The 24,753-nt window shown below is 33.2% G+C and overlaps 3 protein-coding genes across 7 annotated transcripts; 2 read left to right on the top strand and 1 right to left on the bottom strand.

Annotated features, from left to right (window-relative positions):
• Nucleotides 1-219: 219 nt before the first annotated feature.
• On the bottom strand, nt 220-10,997 carry LOC115449009. The gene is given in 6 exon segments (XM_030176664.2): nt 220-1,415; nt 1,815-1,894; nt 1,978-2,016; nt 2,019-2,535; nt 2,657-2,861; nt 10,612-10,997. Coding segments are annotated over 6 exon segments (1,080 nt in total). The 5' UTR covers nt 10,641-10,997; the 3' UTR covers nt 220-1,205.
• A 2,315-nt stretch (nt 10,998-13,312) lies between these two features.
• On the top strand, nt 13,313-17,203 carry LOC115449007 (E3 ubiquitin-protein ligase MSL2). Its single transcript, XM_030176663.2, has 4 exons — nt 13,313-14,699; nt 15,310-15,516; nt 15,814-15,988; nt 16,112-17,203. The coding sequence occupies exons 1-4, from the start codon at nt 13,980-13,982 to the stop codon at nt 16,285-16,287; spliced, it is 1,278 nt and encodes a 425-aa protein (XP_030032523.1). The 5' UTR covers nt 13,313-13,979; the 3' UTR covers nt 16,288-17,203.
• Nucleotides 17,204-21,272: 4,069 nt separating this feature from the next.
• On the top strand, nt 21,273-24,678 carry LOC115449019. 5 transcript variants are annotated; one of them, XM_037442640.1, is made up of 6 exons: nt 21,273-21,661; nt 22,021-22,180; nt 22,608-22,769; nt 22,927-23,127; nt 23,384-23,590; nt 24,396-24,678. In XM_037442640.1, exons 1-4 carry the CDS (start codon nt 21,470-21,472, stop codon nt 22,938-22,940), a joined length of 528 nt encoding a protein of 175 aa, XP_037298537.1. In that variant the 5' UTR covers nt 21,273-21,469; the 3' UTR covers nt 22,941-23,127; nt 23,384-23,590; nt 24,396-24,678. The 5 variants fall into 5 exon arrangements, with proteins under 5 accessions (XP_037298537.1, XP_037298538.1, XP_037298536.1 ...); XM_037442641.1 differs by having other exon boundaries at nt 23,381-23,590; XM_037442639.1 differs by having other exon boundaries at nt 23,363-23,590.
• The last annotated feature ends 75 nt before the right edge of the window (nt 24,679-24,753 follow it).

Raw genomic sequence — 24,753 nt, 5'->3', positions numbered from 1 at the left:
TTTTTACTGATGTATTTCAGTTGTGTAATTTGTTTCACTTTGGAGATGTTAACAAAATCAAATAGCATTTTTTCTACCTTCATATTTTTAGCTTATGACAACTTCGTTCAGTTTGTTAATTTAATTTAAATATAATTCGTTGTTTTAATGAGTTTGAACGCATTTTAATTTGTTCTCGTTTTATGGAATTTTCAGGGATATATAAATAAATGACAGTTGTATAAAAATATTTAAAACAGTTTTATTACCTATCACAGTGATTTTAAATTATTTTTAATAACGTTGTTAAAATAGTAATAATGGCTAAGCATTGCTTTACATAAAGTTTCGTTTACACATAATATTGATATAAGAAAACTAGTTCCGAAATCTCAACTACATTCATTATTCAACCTTCGCACACCCATCGCCCGCACACTCATACATGCTCGCATTTTATTACTATCTTTGGCAAAAGCATTATTCTATAAATATTAACACAAAAACATCTTAATTTTTTGTATGTAAAAATTACGTTTTACGGGAAGAAATAAATAATTGTTTTAAAATTAGTTTAGTCAGCCTTTTTAAGCCTCTTATTTGTGAAATTATTTGTGTTAAAAAATTGCAAGACTTTTCTCAAACTTAATATAAATACTGTAATGATTCCCATCTTGAAATACAAATATTTTTGTGCTACAACTAATTACTTCCTGTATACCTATTTATTAATATTATAAATAACTAATTTTATTTAACATCTATACGTTTAAACACCTGGAGATTTCGTCACGTACATCTATTTTAAAATTATGATTTTTATTGCTGTTATGTTTAGCAGCCAATTTAATAAAGTTCTTAATATATTAAATAAATCATAATCAACAAAAAAATTGCACCACATATCTTATGTAGATACCTTTAACTACTAGATAGCCAGTAGATATATGTTTGACAAAACTACTAGATATGTACTATTTATCTATTAGATTGGTCCTATCGTCGAAATTATGAAGCCAATGAATTTTACGTTACTGTGTTATCAGTCTAGTTGTATATTTTTAAAGATCAAAATCATTTTCATACGGCTACAGGTTACAAACAATCCGCAGTTGTAATAATGAGAATACGAGACGTTCTAATTAAGTAACTAGTACTTATTCTATTCGGCAGTATCTATCTATACCCACATAGTTCCAGATCTCGTAGTTTAACAGGAATTTATTTTATTGCGATACATCGTTAAGAAGTATAGCTGTTGTTTGTTTGTCACCATCAGCAGCCGGTCTGACTTTCTTCACTTTTGATGCATTTTTGATTTGTGAGACGTTGTGGCGATGCATTATGTATAGAAGGAGGATGAATCCAACTAGGAACCCTGCCAATCCACCTCCGATCGTTAGCCAAGTGCGACGGGATGCCTTGATATTTTGCACCTGAAATATATAATAGGCCGATAAATTCCTTACTTATGGCATATAGATAATTATAGACTCAACAATCGTAATTTGCTTATTTATGTATTTGTTAACAATATAGCCTCATGACAGTTTTCCAAACTCGTATTACTACAACCATACACGCCATAAATTACTGCAATGCATGCTACAAGTATTGACATTTGTTATAATAATTAATTTTCTGTAAAGTATCAGCATAGAACTATGTACAATTATATTAAAAATATTTGCTATAGTTTTGACTCAATGAAAGAAAAGTGATTCTGCTTATTCTGCAAATTATTAAATTTTCGTTACGAAATACCAATCTAAAAACAACCACCACATTATGTTGGAATAGAAAATATTGAAAAGTGTTACTTAAATTTTGTGTACCTCCAAATAATCTGCTTTGCATCGGTGATATGTTGCGTTGTACATGACCGAGTTGTTCACTTGAGGACAATTTTGAAAGTCTGCAACAAGAAATTATTTATTCGAAATTATTAATCCTGTCATAATTAATAAATTTAGAAATTCAATATTGTTTAAAAGTTACCAATTGAATTTAGTTTAGTATAGTCTTGCAACTGGAAAAAACGCCTATTTCTTGAAACCAAGAAACTGTTGGTTTTAAATTGCACAGTTTAAAATCGTTTATTGATTCAGTCAAGTCCACTTTTGCTAAATTGCACATCGCAGCAAAATGATCTGCATCTAAAGTTGTGAGTGGATTATGGGAGATATTGTAGAAAATCAACTGAGGAAGTGGTCCCCACTGTGGTAACTCTTTTATTTTGCAATCAGATATGTCTAGCAGCTCCAATGGAGCTTTTATCGGCCGCGTTATCATTAAATCATTTAATCTCAGATGCAAAAGAGGATTTCCTTTTAAATAAAGTTTACGAAGAGATGGTAATTGGAATATTGAGTTAGGTAGTTGTAAAATAACGTTATTCGAGAGATCTAATGTTAGTAGACTTGTAAATGATGTGAGAGCATCTTCATCAATAGAGTAGATTTGATTTTCTGCTAGGTACAGGAACTTTATACTGGTGTAACTAGACAAAGTGTCTGAATGAAGTTCTTGTAGTTTGTTGTCGCTGAAATCTAGAATCTGTAAACAAAAAATATACATGATCAGTAGGACAGATAGTTTTAGTATCATTTATAATATTATGTCCTTAAGTTTGTGAAAAAGGATGCAATCATTAAGAATTATCTCTTTAGTTTTTTACCTCGATTCCACTTCTCAGGCTTGGTACTTTCGTTAGTCGAAGGCCAGCGCAATATGCTCCATACATATCGTATGCATATTCGTATGTGCAATGAGTCGGTTTGCCAGACAAAGCTTCGATATCTGTCATTACCTCTTTACTTCTGACATGAGCGGAGCAGAGTAGCACCACTAAGAAATAACAGGAGACTGGGAAGTCACTAATTCTGAAAACAAAAGAATGTAAGTTAGGAATATAGGGTCTTTAAATTTTTATATATTTACCTATGTAACATTTAATGGGATGAGTCATAAATGCTATTAGTTTTAGAAACTCTTTTTAGCCGAACCCGTAATAAATGAGTATTCATATCACTAGAAACCAATATGATAAACATAACCATATTTTAAACTTTGTAAAAACTTAACCATAAGTGTTAGAGGTAAAGCTGGCAAGTTTGCAACAATGATTTATCTGACCCAATCTCTAAATTAAAATTGTGATATTTATTTAGCCAGTAATAACGTAGAGTTACAAATTCGCCGATTTTCACGTCATTATCGCTTATGTTGGAATTTTTGTACGTACGCATTGTAAATGCTTTCATTATGCGTTCTAGATAAACAGTGTGTCTCATACTATAGATAACTTGTGCTGCACTCGCTTCAGGTCATAAGGTCATACTTCTGAGTAAATACAGAGACACTAATAAGTTTCAGTTTTCTTGCTAAGAGAGAGGTTATCACATTCTGACATTGTGATACACCTATACCTTGTATTAAGTGCATTCGTAGGAACATTTTATGGCATTAATTTATTTGGATTTCTAGATATCTAGCCATACGAAACGTAAAAGCAACCTGTCACTTTATATCTAGTCCATTGAAAAGTTACATTTGGGGTTGCGTTTTTTAGAGGACGCAATTTTATTATTTTGAAGTGTAGGGGGGGGTCCGTGTAAAGCTAAAACCAAGTTTGTGGGGTCGCCACCCTTGTCCCACGGCCGCCATCTTGAAAATAGGGGTTGAAATGGTTTTTACGATGAATCTCTTAAACTATTTACCTGACAAAAAAAAATTGTAAACATTTTTGTTGCAAATTAAATTCTCTACAACTTTGGTCCAGTAACTTTTTGTCGTAGAACTAGAAATAAAAAAGTTATAAGTAAGTAGTAGTAGACACTTGTTATCTAGTCTAAATTTTTATGAGGCACTTATAAATTGTGTCGTCTATTTCGTAGTGCGACCGCGTTTTATTTTTAGTGCCCTGCACCTCTTAGACACTGCAAAAGTTGGACATAAAAATTTACCACCATATCAATTATTTTTTTGTTATTCGTTTGTCCGTGTTGAGTCGGGGGCATCTTACTAGAGTAAAAATGGTAAATTCATAGTTTAACCTATGGGTAACAGATTTTTTCCTCCTTTAGTAGTGATGTTCTCATGGATCAAAATATTTTTTAATGCGTCATTTCATAAAATTGGCGTTCTCATCCAACTCATTCAATCAACTTCCACATTGGAGTAGGTACTTACATATCGGTAAAAATCATTAAGTATTTTTAATCGCCCAGTGAATAACTAGATAAATATATTTGGCGACCGATAGGAAATAAATATTCAAGTAAACACATAATACATAGATTATAATACCTAATTGTGTAAAACGTAATGGTATAGAACCCGCTCAATGTGTGTGTTTTACTTCCACTTGACCGCTTTTGAGAATACATTACGAAAACACTGATGCTTCCACGCGTGAGATAAGACAGATACTGTGATAAGATGTAAAAAATAATCATAGTTTAGATATTCCATATTCCTATGAATATTATGGTAGTAAGCAAAACTGAATACAGCTGAAGCTTTACTTTCAATATTACATTATAGACGGGAAAACCAGTACTTACGCTTGTCATTCTGAGGCATTAGATGTTTTAAACACAATACTCAGGTGTTAAATTATTATCTCTATGTAATTAGCTCGCGCAAATAGTGGTGGCAATTAAGGCCTAGTGTCACAGTCATGACTCGAGTTTCTGGGTCTTTGTCCTGGAAACTTGAGCGCCGCAAATGCGAATATCTAATTATTTAAGTGTAATATAAGCATTATGGGTGGGATTGTCCATCGGATTTGAAGTGTTTTGATTTTTACTCGCGGCTTTATACGACATCAAAACGAGCGATAGGCTAGGTACTTGCCTATGTGTATGGGTATAATACATACACATATATATAGTTTTTCCCAAATGATTTCACAAAGACCTATACATTGAATTTTCGCACAATTTTTAAATCATTAAGTATATTAGGGCGTGTTTTCGAAAGTTGGGTTTCGGAGGGGGGCGAGGTTCCGCTATTTGATATGTAGCTTGCCCTAGGTACATATATATTATATTTAATTATTTATTATGGGTAGGTACATTATTCCTCAAGTTGTAGTGCCGCGATAAAGACTTATTTGTCCAAAGCATGAACATTGAACAAGTCAGTTTGACGGGACTAGAAAGTATCTACTATTATCTCAAACTATGAAGCTAAGGCAGGTACTTACGGCAAAATTTAAGGCACCCTTTCTGTTGCATTTTATAATTGCTAGAGATATTGTTTAGAAATAATAATATATAATTATTTTTATACATTGTTTTGACGTATCATAAGTGCAACTTTGTTCGCCTACGTGATAAATAAAGTATTTTATTTTTATTCATATTTGCAATCCTAAATCTTAAGGGTTTCCTAATTCCTATTCCATTACGCAGGTAGAGCAAGGTAGAGCATTCGAGATATTTCTAGAATTGTCGGTTATATGGGTGGAGATTAGTTATATAATAAAGAACCTGCTTGTTTGCCGCCTTATACTTTAAAAAAGAAATACTTTTTTTTTGTATTCCAGGTATATTTAGTATTTCAAGGACCCGGATTCAAATTATTCGCTCGTATCACGATGTCTATTATCATTAACATTTTTATCACGTAAATGTTTCTTACCTACTTTCTATGCAAATAAAAAGATAACTAATGACAACAATTCAATAGTTTATATGCTTACAGCTTATTTGAATCAACATAAATTTCCTAATCGGTAGTATTTACCTATTATTTTATTTATGACAATCGTTAATTTCCTTTAATTGTAATCATTTGTCTCAATGTGAGGACTCGGCGTTACTATATTGATGGTAGAGCTTTGGCAGTGCGAAGTAGTGTTTTAAGATAATTCTTAAAAAAAAAAAAAATAGAAACGATATAATTGACACGATTCAATTAAACTGTAAATTTTGCAATAATTTAAAAATATCACAAATTGCACTAAGGGCTTTTAGGTATGTATTGAGGAAGTATTGTATTACCTTATCTATCTTTTTAGAGACATTTTTTAGCTATTAGTGCGATATGCTTATTCAATGTTCTGCATTACTATATTTTTATAAAGTTCTTTAGACATTATTTCATTACACTATTATAATATAATACACTATGATAATACATGTTTTAATCAGCAATTAGTGAAATAAAATATTGATCAAATAATAATCAAATATAAATTAGCTTCAATTAGGCGGGGATGATAAAAGTAAGCTGACCCGTATAATGTTATCGTTCTGCAAATATTAATGACTAAATCGGAATGACGAATGTGCGGAAACAGTTTTTCTGAAAAATACTATTTGCGTTGTAATGTTGTACCGCACCTGTAATTTGCCTTCATCATGTAGTGACAATGTAAAATAAGTTATATTCTTAACGTTATGTCAGCACAGATAATGAAAATAATGGACGCGAAATAATATCAAATTAGAGGGTTTAAAGTAATGCAATAATGGGATGGTGCAGTTGTTAATGTGTATCGTCCTCGTGATGTGACGAGTAATATAAGCGGACAACGGACATGCCTCTCCCGCCGCCTCGCCTCAATCACGCGGACAGCCGCTTTGTTGTGTCTGTTGTTAGACATACTATACATAATATGCTAGAAGTATGCTACCTCCTCGATTTGAGCGTATAGTTTTTTTAAAAGTGTTAATGCTTACACTAAGTATTCCAGCTGGCAGTGGTTCCAGTCGAGATTTACCCATTAAATATGTTATATCTTGCAGTTTGAGCTAAGTTGAATTGAGCGTTAAATTTATATTCAACTCGTAGAGACGTACTTATTTAAAACTATTAGGAATGTTAAGGATCCCCTTAATGAAAAATTGTTTTTTTTTATGATAATTTTCTTGTCTAATATATATCTGTTCCTATATGGCCCTTTACTATTTATATATGGTAAAGCTAAAGGGAGTTATGATTTTCGCATTGTATAGGTAGGTGTTGTTATACTCGTATTCATCCTTTCCTTAATAACTACTAACAGCTTATCATGCTTTGTTAAATAGGTGAGTGTTGGACAGAGCTCTTCAAGAGGCATCTTATCATTCCGCCTGGCATGGGGTAGGTATAAGTAGGTATAAAATATTGTGGTAATCTTACTTATGTATATATCGTTTATGTACATGGGCGTGACCAGCATTCAATACATGAAGGAAAAATCTAGGGGGAGGGAATATGCGTAGTTCCAATAATTCAAAACATTATACAAGTACAATACTTACATACAAGTATGTACTTGTGTTGAATCTAGAGATTGCGCTCATGTTTATGTTTTATCCTGATATAATAAATGGAAACGGAATTATGAAGATGCGTGCATGTTTCTTAGAAGTAAAAGCAGGAAAGGCTGGATGCAATGCATGATATTTGCCACATAGATTAAGATAGGCCAAGTCCCCATTACGTTTTACGGTAGAAAAGTGCATGTGAAGTTTTTGTAGTGCATTTACGTTATATAGAAGTTTTCAAGATGGATGTTAAATATTTATTTGGGAATATACTAACGGCTATACATGATATTCGTCACCATATTTAATTAGTTAAGGTCTCATTTGAGTGAGAAATACTTTCTTTCTTCAAGTTTTAACAAGTAATTAAAATATAAAAAGTTTCATGGATAACTAAATATTGCAATTTTGACCTGATTTATATCTAATTGGCCATGCCCTAGATAGTTCAAATACTTTACTTTTTATATTAAAAGCTGTAATCTTGATAAAACTTGACACAGAAGATAAAGATAAAGATATTTTTACTATAATTCGGCGCGGTTATCGATAAAATTGTCAAGGTGAATACCTCTATGTGTTTGCTATTATCAGTGTTATTACGAAAACTTAATGAGTGAGTCAACCAACGCTTAACCAAAAATTGTGTTTGGATACGTTTAATCGAGCGAATTTTCCCTATACAACGGAATTAAGATAAGATTTACTTTCGAGTATTAGAGTTTGATATGCGTGTGTTATGATTCAAAACTAGTGTCTTTGTCTCTATCTGAAAGTATTAAATGTGATAGATTGATTACTTTTGTGTACAGGGATACCTAGCTAGTGTTGTAGCTCTATACGTGGCTAGTAGTCAGTATCTGAGTGATGAGATAAAAAAACATTTAAAAAACTATAAAAAAGTTTATATGAGTTTAATTGTTAGTTTTATGAATATGTTCGCAATTTTATCTCTTAATATTATTGATAGTAAATAATGTTAAACACAGAAATTGACAATGGGAATAGAATACAGTAACAATAGATGTACTTTATCTCCGAATTTAATTGTGTCTCAATTAATTAAAATAAAGTTGGTAACTAATTGACTCTTAAAACAAAACTGCAACCGAAACTGAAAACAAACTTCGGTCGATCACTACTTGTAGGTATTTAAATTTTTAAACATAGTAAGTAAATGTTTTCTTGTTAAAATATAATAAATATATGATACTGATTTTTTTTTTATTTTTCGTTTTACGATTAAAACCCAAAAAATACAGATATGTTTGAATTAAACTGACTTTAATCCTCTGTTTGTTTATATTTTAAAATATGCACTATTTCTTCCTCTAACTAGCAAAAACAAACTACATTTATTTTAGTACTTAATCTGCTATGAATGCTCAAATAATACCCGTATGGCTTCTTCCAATAATTTTAGTTATGAATAATAGCACATTGGTGATAGACATAAACAATGATCGAGCAAAATTGGATGAAATTGGTAAAATGGAAGCTTCGTGCGCTCAGGGAATACTCGTTCTCAAACATTACGATCCGATGAATGTAAATATTTATAAATTTAATGACAATAAGAATTTCAAAAGCATTTGAATTCTATCATCGTTATTGTTCCGCACTGATTTATGCTTGTATCGTAGAGAGATATGTGATTAATGACTTATAAAAGACATGGCACCGAAGAGTACTTACCCGACGATTAGTTTTTGAAATTATACTGGTATTCAAAGTAGTTACGAACAAAAGTTCGCAGAATTTGAATTGAGTGTACCGTTAAGTTATCAAAGGTCTTGAGTCAATCGTCTTAATTCATCCTAAGGTCAAATTAATTGGTTTTAATTGTGGTCTTGTTATGAAGCTGTGTTTCAAGCAAAAATTTCGCAATATTTCGATATGATTCACATAAGACTTTATACGACAACGAAATAATTTCAATATAAAGTATTGACACTTGCTTAACAAGTGCTGATACCCAATACTATATAAATATGTTAGGGTTCGAAACAATTATTGAAGCAATACCGTACTGAATCAAGTGGATCATTATACATACATTACGGTGGTAGGTACACTACAATGAGGTTCTTTTTGAAGAATACTATGATCTCTTCATCAACAGCAATATCGGGCCGGGCTAGGGGAGGAATATAGCTAAACCATTGGCAGAAAAATTATGAATAATAGATAGGTACATAATATTCTGTGCAAATACGTTTACGTTATCCGCGATGGAATTTAGATTCCATCAAAATGGCAGTAAAAGTTCTCAGTTGTTACTTAAGAAAACTGAATATGACTTTGTGGAAGTAAAATTTTCCAAGAAAACAAATAGTTCCGCCATGACATCACAAAGGATGGATGTGTAAATAATGATAGTGTCTTGAAATCGATCTTAGGGCGTTTCAGTTATAGAGAATGAATCCGAAAACAATTTGATCCAATTGTTAGGTTCAACGGAAGCTATAGGTATATTTGTTAGGGACACTCCTGCGCATAGTGCGTGGCGAGTGGCGACCCCAATTGTCTGATTGATCTTTATGATGCACCCACGCCCCTGGCAATGCTAATAAAAAGAAAAAATGATTCACTGAAGTACTTACCTAAAGAGATTATATATTTTTGATATATGATTGTTATTTGATTAATCTTAATTTTCTTCGTTGTAAAATCTGAATTAGAATTTAGAGATTAATGTTGGTTCATATTACCTATGTTATTCGTATTTGCTAGTAATATAAAGGTTTAGGTACACTAACTTAACTTCTATGTATTTGAAATTTACTAACGTTTGTATGTACGTCAGACAACAAAAGCGATAATTGATAAGACAAGGAACATTTACTAGGGACCAAAAAATACGCCGTAATAAATGATTCACACTAACTTTGATTTATAATAAATTGATGAATACCTAAAATAAAATGTTAAATTAAATAAACGAAAATTCCTAACAGGGAATTCAATTTGATAGTAATTGATATGTCATTATCGTTTTAATTCAAGATTCGTTAGCCAGGTAATTAAGATAATGGTATGGTGAAACATAAAATTGTAATAGCCCGAATATTGATAACACATATTTGATTCACCAAATGCGATTTCAAATTCGGTAGAGACATAGAGCTCCTATTTAAACTTAGCTCTATTATTATTATGTAAGTAAAAAACCTTAGTTTTATATTGCAACGAAGCAACTTCTATACCTGATACCATACACTGTTGAGGGGAAACTAACATTTTAAGCCTTGATAATGATAAGTCTTCGAAGGAAACAAAAGATATGATATATATACCTATTAGTTAAATGTACGATCGGATGTGGATTCCTTTGTATAGGCATGTATTAGATATATTTATCAATATGGATTACCTGTACATCTTGTGACTTATAAGTAACATGACATGTTCCCGCACAATCACATTTGAGGATTCACATCACCAACACTTAAGTGTTATGTTATTAGTGGTAAAGTTGACGCAGGACATCCAGGCACTTATGGTGGTCGCATGCGACGGAAGACGAATTGATTCAATTAAACAAGTGACTCCACGAAAGATGTTTCTACGCCGGACGATCAAGAGATACTGGTGGTTGTAATCTTTTATCAGCGTGCTGCGCTTACGCACCCGGTATCAACTCTACCACCGTTGAGACAATAATACCAACGCGCACCGATGATTTGGGACTGACGCGCACTTAATAGATGTACGTTCGTATCTAAATGCTCCGATTGTTCGTGCATTATTTATTCCTATAATAGTTCTTCTGTTTACCGAGTAAACGATTGCCTTTGTTTTGATTTAATAGGTACCTATCTGCTTGATAACGGTCATATTGCCCAGTAAATGAGTCTATTAGATAAGGAAATTAGTTAAGTACAATCATTAGTGCAACTTATAAAGGTAAAATAATGCCAATCTTGGAAGAGAATATTTTACGAAGTGCAAAACATGTTGACGATTGGTATGATATAGATTATAAAGAATTGTAGGTGGCTACGCGGGGACTAACAAGTTCTTTAAGTGGCTACAATTGGATAATGTAGCAAGAACGGCGCATTGGTGGTCTTCAAATATTCACGTGATGAAAATATTTTGTTTAAAAAGAAGCAATGCGTGACCAAGAAAAGTTGACAATCACAATAATTAACATGTACTTACCTACTCATTTCATTAAATTTTGGAATATAAGTAGATACTTATCTTATATCTAGGTACTTAGATATAAGAGAGGAATATCCAAAAAACTGTGGAGTGACAGATTATTTTAGAAAACAAAATTTTTGATTTCCGATATTTATTCTAATCTCCAAGTACCCGAGTATTAATTCGTGATATTTACTCTTTTCTACTTGCCTGCTTTGTCTTTTAAATCGTGCGTTAGTGTTAAGACTAGCGGGAAAAATATGATTTCAATTAGGTACAATTACACAAAAGACACGGAATTCTCGGTAAAGATGTTCATATCCGTCATTATTTATCAACTTACTAGCTCTAGCGCGCGTCTCTTCTCATGCGATAATTTTTTCTGTGCACTTTTCGTTGATAAAACGTAGTCTAAGTTTGTGTCTTTGTGTTAAATCAATTTCAATCATCGGTTTATGCATAATGCACTACACATAGGCAGGCAATGACGTTTTACAAATGTAATAAAAACATATTAGTAGATCTTAGGTAGGTACTTAAATTGTGCGGGTTTAAATCATAAACCTAAAAAGATGACCATAATAATATGAGTTGTGTGCCGCAGAAAATGAACTCTAAGTTAATAAACCACGAGTATTGTTTTAAAGAAAAATTGGTTTAACTGAGCTAAGTAACATATAAAGTCAAACCCACTTTGCGACCGATGTGAAAAGTTTGCGCGACGATTCTAATTTATAATAAGAAAATAATATGGGGTTGGTTGGTTCGCGAGGAAGGCTTTAGATATATTTAATGAGCAATACTCAAACTCCAATTTATTTTTTCTCCATTATCCCCAAATCTCAAGTTGATTAATAAATTTATAAACATTTCAGTTTACAACAATAATAATGGCAGGTACCTGAGCTAGTTGGTTTGATTAGTAAAGAACTAAAATATTTGGTTAGCTTTATCTATCAATGTAGAGAAATAATATTTTAAGAAGCTCAGCGAATGTTACATGTAAAAATTTGCATTTTGTGGGGAATATGGTAGAAATTTTGCTGCAGGGCGTTTACCGGAATCGGAAAATTTTTAAAAGATTTCTATGAGTAAAAAAGTTTATGCACTATTGATTTAGATACTTGCTGATTGCTATAGACGATCAAGCACGAAGAAGAATATTTAAACAATTTATTCGTCTGTATTCGTGCACGGTTTTTACATATTCATTATTGTTCGCTTGAGTTCATCTTGTAGTTTTTAGAACGAGAATGTTAAAAGACAAATTTAATTTAATAAAATAGTCGAGAAAAGAAATAAGCAACAAAAATGTTCATTGAATAACATTAATATTCATTTAAAAGACATAACAGAAGATTGTCAGTCTTAAAAAGTCTAAAACCAATTAATTATTAGTTGAACAAACTTTGTTTCGGTTACGTCCGTACACGTAGTAGTACCTACACACTTTACGACGTGCTTATTTTCTGCCACTGATGACACGATTAAAAGCTAGGGAGTGGGACTGTCGGTCACGAATTTTAACCCTACTAACTCTGATGTATCGGCGTATTTATTTATTCTCGATCGAAAAGCTACATTCCAATAATATTTCCAAAATCAATTTTTACGACTTTATTTTAAATTGGCTACGTGCTCTATGTATCACATAAATCACATTTTGTTTCGAATTCATGTTGAGAATCTCTTTAGGGGCCGTGCAAGTATTACGTAACGCTATTTTTGAAGATTATTGAAAATACCTTTGTTATTGTTTTAAAATAAAAAAAAACCTATACATAACACTTTGTACGAGAACCCCCTCCCGCCCCTGTAACGCATTGTAACGTTTTACAAGAAAAAAATGCATTATGTAGTACTTGAACGGCTCCTTATGAAAACCTCCTTATAGGTACATATGTGGTTATGATTTTTATTTGCAACTTTAATTTGCCTAATATTATTAAACCGTGGTTGAAACTTGTAGATGTAAATTATAATTATTACGTACTCAGTTACGTACGTATTATTTTGGCATTTTGAATTTAGAGTTTTGTTTTTGGCGCCCTTCGAGAATCGAGGCATACCTTACACGTTTACAAATTCACTTGCGGCTTTTTTTTTAATTACATGTATGTATTTTCCCAACTTAAAATGTAAGTAATTAATATTTATAAATTATTTCGATTACCTACCAATTTTACAAAATGGTGTAAAACAATAAACCTTAACAATGATTGTCGAAATGTTGTTATACACACATAGTGTCAGCTAGTATATTCAATTATTTACGTTCAGAAAAACAGAAACGAAATTATGCAGTATTTGCAAAAACGTATGTAATAGTTGCTTATATTAATTATTATTTATATTTAAAATACTATTTTTTGATAAATATGTTCAAGCAAACGGACTTTCGAAATGCTAAAGATACTTTGCAAGTTTGGAACAAAAACTGTTTTTGACATGAGTTGACAATTGACAGTTATTGACATTGACAATTTGGAGTTTTCGAAGAAAGATTTGCGGCTTTTCATTTGTGTATTTTTGTGTAAACTAAACAAAACGAGTTAACATAAATGACAGTATTGTGGAAGTAAATTTATAACAATGAATGCGACGAGTTTATACGTTTCTACATGTAGGCTTATTATATTAGCAGACCCCGCAGATAAATCCTCATGGATAGATTTATTTCGTTTAGTTCCGTATTTACGGCAATCTCTATCGTGTACTGTGTGTGGTAACTTGCTCAAGGAGCCGTACACGCCGACCAGTTCTGGCTGCCAGCATCATGTGTGTAAAAAGTGCAAAGGAGGACGTAAGAAATTAAAACCTTCATGTAGTTGGTGTAAAGACTATGAAAACTATGCAGAAAATTTACAATTAAGGATACTGCTTCAGTGTTATAAAAAGTTGTGTGAATATTTTATGGGTACGGACGTTTATAAAATTTTATTAGATGAAGATGAGATATCTGCAGGTATAAATGGAGGTACGGTTGCTAGCTCTGGGTTAATAGACTTGATACAGGAAGGAGCAGGGTTTACAGATGACTACAAAAGTACTGCGGGTTTATCAAAGTCTGCGTACAGTATATTACCATGTGTATACACAAATTCAGCATCAACACAAACTCAGGCAGCGTCATCATCAAATCATTCAGAAGCGAGAACATCCAAAGAGTCACCAAACTCTAGGTCAACCTCTAACGGTTCTCCCCTATACTCTGTGATGTATGCGGGATCTGGCAACAAAATCACAATTAAAAGGAAAGCTGTTGATGATATAGATTCACCACAAAGTGAGACAACTACTAGAGAAAGTAAGGTAAATGTTATGGGTCTGTGACTGTGAATTAAACTTTATTAATGACTTTACTGTTTAATTATCTTAAGATTTATATATTACTGGTTTTTTAGATTCTACAGCTAACATTTATTCATACACCATTTATTCTTCAAACAAAAATTTACAAATTGTTTACATGCATTGATTTATGTTTGAATATTTTTAACCCATATTCAAACATAAATCAATGCATGTATTTATAAGCTAAACTATAATCACAATTTTTTAGTATTTAGTATTGAAACCATTCAATTGTTTGACCAACTTTTATAATAGATAAATTAAATGGTATAAATAACAATATTGTACTAAGTATTGTTAGTAAGTCAATAAAGAACAGTGTTCTTTCACTTATTCTTATTGCAAACATTACTATGTTACCTATTACATCATATTGTGAACAATTTAATTGCAGATTTGCATGGCAGAAATATGATGCATTATTACTATCATTCTAGAATATCAGATCATAAATATAATCACAATCAAAAATAGATTCTTAGAGAAACAGATGTTTGAATAACATTAATTTGCTTAAAATCAATTGTTTTGTGTCAGTGTTATTTATAATCATATTTATAATTTCCAGAGTCAATTAGGTTTTAAAAAGCCCTCCAATAGACAACGTAATTCAGCCAGTAGTAAACGAAAAGGATGTAGATGTGGCAATGCAACAGCTACTCCGGGGAAGTTAACATGTTGTGGGCAGAGATGTCCTTGTTATGTGGACAGTAAACCATGTACCGAATGTAAATGTAAAGGTTGCAGAAACCCACATAGACCAGATGGAATGAAGGTGGGTATAAATTAATTAATGATAAATTCTTTATATGTATTGATTGTGTTTTTTTATTTAAAAAATAAAAAAATTCCGGATTCCAGGTATGAAGACAGATTTGTACCTTCTCATTTGTATGACTGAAAAAGTTTCCTCATCTGTTCCATACCATTCTGATTACTTGTCAAACATAATTTGTTTACTTGTTAGTGTGTAGTATGTTTTATATCAAACAATATTTTAAATAATTTTGAATATATATGTAAGCGTTAAGTAGATAAGTTATTTAATTTGGCAATTTTTTTGTATTTTCAGGTGCGGCCACATATACCACAGCTTGAGACAGTGCAATTGACATTGAATTCAAATCCAGATAGTTCCCCGTCATGTTCAGGGTCTATGGATAGTTTGGACACAGATACACTCACTATGGAAGCTATGGAGGAGTCACTCAACTATAGTGCTGATCTCAAGCCATCTAATATTAAAGGTAAATCAAATAAACTTACTTTACCAATAATGCATTTATAATAATTTTAAACAACAGGACATAAAGCCTATTGAGTTGAGGTCATTTTAACTAAAGTTGTATTTATTTGCAATTGTATTGCAGTTTACGCCAGTCAGTTGCAAGAAGTGTCAGCATGTTTGCCGGCGGCGATAATGATGGACGAGGAGGGCTCGGCGGAGGAGTCGTCTGAGTCGTCGCCTCGGTCGGGCGGCACGGCCGGCACGGCGGGCACGGCCGGCACGCACGAACACGACAGTGACGTCGACGTCGACGTATGACGTCCGCTGTGCCAACCCGCACACTAGGGGTCGCGGCGCGTGTGCGTCACCGCCGTGGCACACACGCCGCCGCTACTGTCACTTGTGTTACTCGTGTTGCTAGTATTGCTAGTCTTGTGCATGTGGAAGTGGTATAGACATAAGCTACGCCTGACCAATGTGCATATGTTTGAAGTGTGATGCGGTGCATATCATTGCGTTTTGTGAGTAGTGACGTTCGTAAGCAAATAAAAGTATTTATATTAATAACATAATATATCGCTCGTAACCAACTTGTTAAAGCTGAAATTGTTCTTATACATAGATTAGGCTTATTCCAAGTTGTTGGATACAAAATATATATTTTTTGTACTATGTCACTATTCATAGAAAGCAGTTATATTGGTAAGAATTTTAGAAAAGGTACCAACAACTCCTTGACAAAATCAATTGATTGTACTGATTAAAGATACTTGATTGAAAACTTTCCATGTAGATAATAATATGTTAGTTAATAATTGTTAACTCTACTGTGAATATTTCTTTAATCATGTTCTGAGTGAATGTCCCTAGAAATGAGTTGAAAATACAAGATACTTCCTTGTGATGCGGATCTCGGCACGGAATTGTAAATATTGTGATATATTTGGTTCTATATTTATGCAATACTACTGAATATGCATCATTTTATTGATAGGAGCGGATATTTTTTTAAACCTAATTGTATCATAAATTATTTAAATTTGTATATCAACTTCCATAATTCAATTAATATAATTTGCTTACATCATTTTTATTTCACATGGTAGTACAATAATATTTTAATTTTTGATAATATGTTTAATCACATATTGTACACGAATTATTATGATACATACCCATTGCTCAGACAAACATAATTTTGTGCCAAACAGAACAAGAATATATTTTAAAAAATTGACATACATACTGATTTATTTATTTATTAATGCCGATATTTAAAACTGATCATAATAATTGTGGGACAGCATGCAACATGATATATTCTGAGATTCGCATTATCACAATCGCAAAAAGCTAATGTTATATTTTCGATACAATGATAAAATCAGTGTAAATAAGTGAAGTGATTACTTAATGGAGTACTTAGCAGGAGTTATCCAAAGCGTATGAGAGAGATAGGGACAGAGTTAAGTGTAAATTTCTGTAATTATGTAAGTACCGACCTAGTTTGTTGATATTATTATTGTTTCATAAACAAAATGTGTATAAATAGTTACTTCAATCTAGAATTATGTGTATTTTATTAGTTTTGTATATCCACGGCGAATATAGCGAATCAAATCAAATTTTACAGTCTAAAGTTACTTTTTATTCCTATATTAATTTAAACTTTTGTTGAAGTTGAACTTGTAAGAAGCCACCGACGCACATTGTGAAAAATAATAATTTGTACCTAGATTATTTTATGCATTTAAGTGTATGAGTGAAAGTGAAAAGGTAACACTACGAAACCAAAGTATTCGACTTTAGTTAATTTCCAACATCACTATAATTTTAAATTATAATGTTACGCATACGCTGAAAATTGCCAATGTTTTGCTCATCATAAATCTGCAGGGTGGAGTTATACTTACCATAATTATGCTCTTATTATTACCAAACATCATTGCTAATGCGTTCTAGCTTTAAGGCATTTGTTGTGGCGAGCGGTTTTTGATCGATGGCCGGGCTTGACACGCGTATATTTCTCGTTGTTTCGCCTATTTTGGTTCACAAGCTTCTCTGCTCTGGTAATTGGTTTTGTCACTTATGCGGACCGCAACGCTCGCGCCACATCTCGAACAAAGACCGTCCGGTTCAATAAATGCCCTTGTCGGCCAAAAGTTATCAACTCGGCCAAGTGATTTAAATGACGGCCTTATGTGTGCGTAGGATTTACGTAGATTAGCATGGAAGTTCCGGAGGTGTAAACCATAAGAAACTATAAATAAAAGTATTATAAGTTAACAAAGATGTAATACAGAGGTTCTTAAAGACTTATAGTTTTGGAATAATAATATACTTGCATACAAATAGTTGCGGCAGATGGTTTTGTGTCGATTATGAGGATTTCATAATGTGTAGACAATATAGGTAATTGTGGTAACCATTGTACTGAATATGAAGTAATTGTCATGTTAAAAATATACGATGATTATAAGCGCCTATTTCGATGGATCCCACGCATTAAGTCGTATATCAAAAGTATGATTTCACTGGAAACCCGTTTTAATGAATATTATGGTAAATATAAAAGAAAATCAACTACATTTTACAATTACTGACTATTTTTTTAATTACATGAGTAGTTGAAAAATGTTTTAAATATGTATTAATAGAATAATAAGTAAAATTATGCTTTTCGATTTATGAGCTAATGGGTGGGATGCATAGATTTCTCCACGTCTGAGTAAATGGAATTCGTCAACTAAATACAGTACGACAAATTAGTGCAAATAACTATCAACTGTACTCCTCAATAATTAGTAATCAAATTAGTACTAGGTACGTTAGCTTGATATTGTACTGGCATAACATTTACTTGGTCAGTGTGAAACAGGCCTTATAACTATTCAGCTTCTGATATAGTTCGGTTGAGCCCGTTTATATGAAATGCTTAGGCTAACTTATGCACTCGAGTACAAACATTTTTATAAATCTACTTTTTGTAATGAATATCAATGTAATACAATTATAATGATAATCTCACAATGATCAAAGGAAAATAAAATCGAAATATGTTTTGTTACTGACGTAATTTTATTTCTAATAACAATATTTATCAAGGGTAAGTAAAATTCTAATAATTGCATCTATATAAATAAAAACGAATCGATCACTTATTTTCTCCTACTCAACAGGATTTATAATCTTTATTTTGAAATATAACGTTTTCTTCAGAATGCCATACTCTGTCGAATTCTTTCATCAAGGCATTCACAACTTTAATATCAGACGTTAGAATAGTGGCGTCACTGTTGCAGTTTACCCGGCTTGGTTCGTAATCAATGGATCCTATAACTGCTACTGCATCCTCGAAATCTCCAGAAGTATCTATAAGAATAAAGTCGTGTTCTAATGCCACTGCTGAGTTGATCACTTTTACTTGAATCCCGTTTTCAGTGAAGGATTGCAGGCAGTGGAAATCGTCACTGTGTACCACTATCCTTATCTTTACATTGTTTCGCTTCGCGGCGCTCATGAGGCTTTTGATGATGGTATTGCTCGCGAGGCTCGGCACACACACATCGACTGATCTGCAGGCATGCTGGATTATGTAGGCAATGCATTGGAGATTGTTCAAACCCACTTGCTTGGATTGTTCTTCGTCCGACCCACCGTAAAATAAAACTTCGTTCATATTTATTACATCATCTTCTTTCGATCTACTTTTAGTAACAAAACTAAATATTTTAGATGTGAATTGTCGTATATATGAGCCAGAAGAATAAAATGCGGCCTTCAAGTTAGTGGTATTCATTGCTATTAACAAGATTCGGGTTTAATTTTTGCAATCACTTGTAATTATTGCACATTATTCTTTTGTAATATGCATGTGATGAAGTACCCACATATTATGTTATATATTTTTTTTGTAAAAGAAAATTAAGCATTCAATCTATTCTGGCAAATTGCAAGTTGGACGGATCGGAGCAGGCATTCCGTACTTTAATGTGAGTTATTTTTCTAATGATAATGTTATTAAAATTTTAACTATAATTTCAACAAGACAACCAATTATCTAAATAATCTCAGGCTTTTTAGCTAGATGGCGTTATGCTGTATTTTTTTGACGACCACAACGAGCGTTTGGGTTAGTTGTAAGTACAAATTGTACGTATTTAAAATAAAATAAATAATATACCTACAGGGTCAAAGACCAAATGTATGAATTATAAGAATTTAATATGGAAGATCTTTCTATATGCCTTCCTTCCTATGTACTATTGATTTTCTCGGTGGCGTGCTTGTATCGCGTGAGCGATTCATGCAGGTATATGGGGTGTCATCACCTTTCTGACTTTTCGGGTTCGAATCCTAAATCGGGCAAAGTGGTATTGAAATTTTCTGCTCAGTATAAGCCCGAAGCCTACAATTTGTGCCCGATATGGCAATAAGCTCGCCCCCTATCACATTATGGGACAGAACACACTTGGCAAAAAGTGGGTCCCCCGTTGCACTTCTGCCTACCCCTTCAGGGCTGACCGTAACTAAACAACATTTACACTAGAACGTAGGGCATTGTAGCCTTTAGGGCTTTCGGTGTAGTTTCGTTGAATTCCGTTAGGTAATACCAGCACTTAATTTACCAACAACATTAAACAAACCCACGCGTCATGATATATAATTTATTACAATTTATAAAAAAATCTTAAAAAAACATGATTTTGCCACAACTCAGTACTATAAACATAATATTTATTGTGTTTTAGTGCCTGTAATAGAAATAACACCGGATGCAATGTCTTGGCAGCATGAGATTTCTGGCGTAGTTTTTTTTTTAAATCCCTCGGCTTATTTGATTAAATAGACGCCAAACATTACTTAGAATAAATATTCATATTCATTATCCGGAAAATCTACACATCTTTTTTATGAATATCACGAAAAAACTTTTATTAACGATGTTAAAAGGACTCTTTTTAGGTGCCATCATCATCATATCCTCTTAAGTTGGCGTTCACTTTTAAATCGCTGCGTAAAAGTATGCGCAATTTAAAATGTAATCAAAAAGGAACTGAAAGACAACGATGACATGTAAAACAATGAAAACCATAGCATACCATTCTCATTCAAACAATGTTTTAAATTTAATTTTCACTTTAAGAAAAGTTTTCTTTTTTTCTCGGGGCGCAGTGTCTCTAGTCAGTTGCCTTATCTGCCTGAAGTTTAATCCGGCCTTGTTTATTTCATGTTTATTGATGAATGAAACCTATTTCCGTAGTATGTATCATATGTTTGGTAACTTATTTAATCTATTATTTATTGCTAGGTGCACTTACCTACAAACAATTCATTTGACACTGGCATTTGATATAACAGTTGAAAGCGCATCTTTTGATGTCAACATTTTGATCTATATTTTTAAACATATTTATTTTTAAGAGTATATTGAAGGGCGTTTCAAGTTGGGTTTTGAATTATATTTATTTGTGGATGGTCTGAGTGTGTCGGGCCAACAATGTCACAGCCGCGTATGAGGAAGGCGTCTGTAATGGTTGCAGGCAATGGCAATCGTCCGCACGTTGCCATTAATAAGGCGTCAGGAGACAGCGGTCCTTATGCTCCCGCCCCGAAACAGCTACCCGAGAAGCGTAATAGAAATAAAATACCAAAAACAATTAGATACGACCTTGAAAATGCTTTAGTTGGCGTGAGTAATATCATTTTACAGTCTATATTTTTATAGCTACATAAATACGTAATCTATACATCAACTAGCGATTACAAATCAAGGGCTGTAACCAAGATGCCTTTCTACAATCGTTAACGCGAACGTTATGTATAAGAATATTATGTCCTAGCGATGAATTTATCAATAGGATATGTCATTCAAACATGTTTTTCTGATTCCTATTATAAAGATTGTAGAAAGGTATCTAGGCTATAAGTGCAGCTGTGCTCTTTTCGTTAAAAATAATGAGCATTTGTTTTGTATGTGATTGGAAATAAAACTGCTTACTTAAAATCAGCGCGGAAAGACTGTCGGTATACATTTGATTGAATTATCAGTTATGCGACGTCTGGTTCGAGGAGATCAAGCCTCACCTGGTCCGCAACAACATAAAGCTGCACGTGCACGGGGCGGGTGTGGCTGGCGCAGCAGGTCCGGCGGGCGGTGATCACCAGCGCCTGCCGCCCGGAGCGCCTGGCTGCTCCCACCTCGACCCAGGTGCTGCTCCCGATGTACGAGCCTCGCTCCATCTCGCATCGCGCTTTCATCTCTATTCATCTTACGTATCTAGTATTTTTACTTGCTTTATGTTGTTCATTGTAAAGATGAATTGACACGTCATGAGAGCGTCAGTAGCAATCGAATCGTGTCTTCTTTTGATGTACCTACGTCTTTTTTTCCTATTTACCCAGTAGGTACATTTCTCTAAGATATATTAAATAGTATAATTTTTTGAACGCGCTATGTTTACACAAAGATAAAAAAGTTGCTAAAGAATAAAATAAAATGAGAATCTATGTAAAAAAAATTGAGCTTGAGGGTCGCACGTAAAGCTATTGTGAAAAGTAGAGCCAAATGCAATTTACAAAATTAAAATGTTATTGTGTTAAATTTCAACATTGACACTAAAGTGGTATGTTGACAGCATTCTCTGCTGCCGGGTGCGAACTGTGCCGGCTGTTGTTTAATGCCGCCAACAGCATCGAGAGCGCAGTCTCTCAGGCCGCCAGCGCGGCTAACTCGCTCCCGGTCACGCCAGTTGTTGCCGTCACCGCCGTTCCCATTGTCCCCTCCGCTGATAAACCAGGTAATAATCTACAACTAAGCATTAACTTGCTAATTAGATTTTTGCATAAAACAATGGTTTCATGTACGTATTCCCATAAAAAATATGTATTTGTAAATCTTATTTATAATATAATTTTGAGACAAATGAGTTAACAAAGTTTCATTTTATTTATTAGAACCTGAATACTAAAGGCGAACGGAAACGTACCCACCGTTTTCGAAGAAATATTCGTTCCCCTAAGTCCCCATCGGCGCAATCCACGTTGCGCGTGCCTAGAATATGCCGCACCTACTGCGCCCTGCCGTCCCCCACCACGCCGAAAACGTTACTGCGAAGGATACAACCCGCCCATCCCCAACAGCGTAGAGAGAGCTTTGTATGTGATGCAGTTACGTCTTTTGTAATCTTTTTGCTCATTATTGATACATAATCATTAGCATTTGTCAAATTACATCTATACTAGTTATCTAATACTAACTTCTCATCTTGGAGGTGTTCAGTTGATCCGATGAAATTTATTCATTCATTATCTTGTGTTTCACAAAATTATCACTGTAGTATAAATGTTTAATATAAATAATTTCTAGACAGCGTTAAAACTTTGGTTGTAGCTAACTTCTTCAAAAAAGCAGGTAGAAAAGAAAAATAGATCGACACAGACTGAAATGTTTTCGAGTCGCATACGATGCTCAGTTCAACAGAAGCGCGTGCCACCGACTCCATTCGGCCGCTGTGCTGCTACCACAACTTTTTTTCCTCTCAAATGTGAGAAAAATATAATATCGCCCAAGAACGCTGTTGATCAACCTAAGTTTTCCAAACCACCGCTATTTTATAAAGTAAGTAAATCCATTCTGCACATTACACTAGTTATATTAGATTTGAATTATATAGTTTTAATACTTACTATTCCCTTTGTTGTATACATACATTGGCATAGCTACGAATTTTATCTAAGGGGGCAGCTGGCGGAATAAAAGGTAACCGAATTCAATACGGTATGCACTACGCAGGGTCTTGGTAAGTGCAAGGCTTTTTGTAGGGTAGGCGCCACTCACCCTAGTCCCCTTTAGACACGCCAATACACACTAGCACTAAGCTACCAGTAAACAAGTGAGGTATAATGTGTTATAAGTTGGCATTATCTAACATTTTGGAGGCATGACATTCACATAAAGCTTTGAACCATTGCTGCAGTCTTCTTCTGGAAAACCTACATTCACATTTATCATTACAAACTTTGTCACTGATTACTTACCCAGATTGTTTATTAAGTACCTAAATTGTGTTAATGTAGATATTGTGTCAACTATTTGTTTTTAGCAAATATTCACTCTAGATATTTTGGATCTTGCGGTATAAACAGATCTATAAAGGTTTTTTGTATTAAACCTTAACTTATATACAAATATTTTGACCTAGTTGATGGCTTTACTTTGTGATACGCTCACTTTCAGCGTATACATGCATGTGTACATGTAAAAGTATAGATCTTGAATGCGTTCCAGAAATTGTGTGTTACCGAGTTTGAAGTACGTGTACAATGCGCCTAAAATACGCTGTGTGCAATGTGCGCTGGCGATGTAAAAACATTGATATCCCATTATACTCAGATTATTGTTTAAGCCCTATTTTATTTTCTAGGATTTCATCAATATCGTAGGAGAGAGACATGATAAGAGATTAAAATTATTGTACAGATCTCCTACTCGTGAAGAATGCCCGTCGATTTTAAATCTAGTTCAATCGTCAAAGGATACACCCATAGAGGCTTATAGTAGAAAAAAGAGACCTTGGAGATGATATTCTTAATATGTTTGTTTCGAAACAATACTCATAACTGTTTATTTATTTATACGTTTATAATATTTGATGTCTTGATAAGTTGTAGAATATTGGGTTACCTAGATAAACTTTAAACAATTTATTTCTAGTTTTATTTGCTAAACAATATTTCGAAATTATCTAAGAAAGTTTATGTACATTCAAGATGTCATCTACA

The sequence above is a fragment of the Manduca sexta genome, chromosome 25, assembly GCF_014839805.1.
Source record: "Manduca sexta isolate Smith_Timp_Sample1 chromosome 25, JHU_Msex_v1.0, whole genome shotgun sequence".
Classification (NCBI taxonomy): domain Eukaryota; kingdom Metazoa; phylum Arthropoda; class Insecta; order Lepidoptera; family Sphingidae; genus Manduca; species Manduca sexta.
Note: the sequence above shows the minus strand (reverse complement) of the source record. Positions and strands in the feature narration are given on the sequence as shown.

Coding starts and splice junctions, on each gene's coding strand:
- LOC115449019 (XM_030176691.2), top strand. CDS start 21,470: ATGTCACAGCCGCGTATGAGGAAGGCGTCTGTAATGGTTGCAGGCAAT. Junction 21,662..22,020: donor TTGAAAATGCTTTAGTTGGC/GTGAGTAATATC, acceptor TTGAATTATCAG/TTATGCGACGTCTGGTTCGA. Junction 22,181..22,607: donor CTGCTCCCACCTCGACCCAG/GTGCTGCTCCCG, acceptor GTATGTTGACAG/CATTCTCTGCTGCCGGGTGC.
- LOC115449007 (XM_030176663.2), top strand. CDS start 13,980: ATGAATGCGACGAGTTTATACGTTTCTACATGTAGGCTTATTATATTA. Junction 14,700..15,309: donor CAACTACTAGAGAAAGTAAG/GTAAATGTTATG, acceptor TATAATTTCCAG/AGTCAATTAGGTTTTAAAAA. Junction 15,989..16,111: donor CAAGCCATCTAATATTAAAG/GTAAATCAAATA, acceptor ATTGTATTGCAG/TTTACGCCAGTCAGTTGCAA.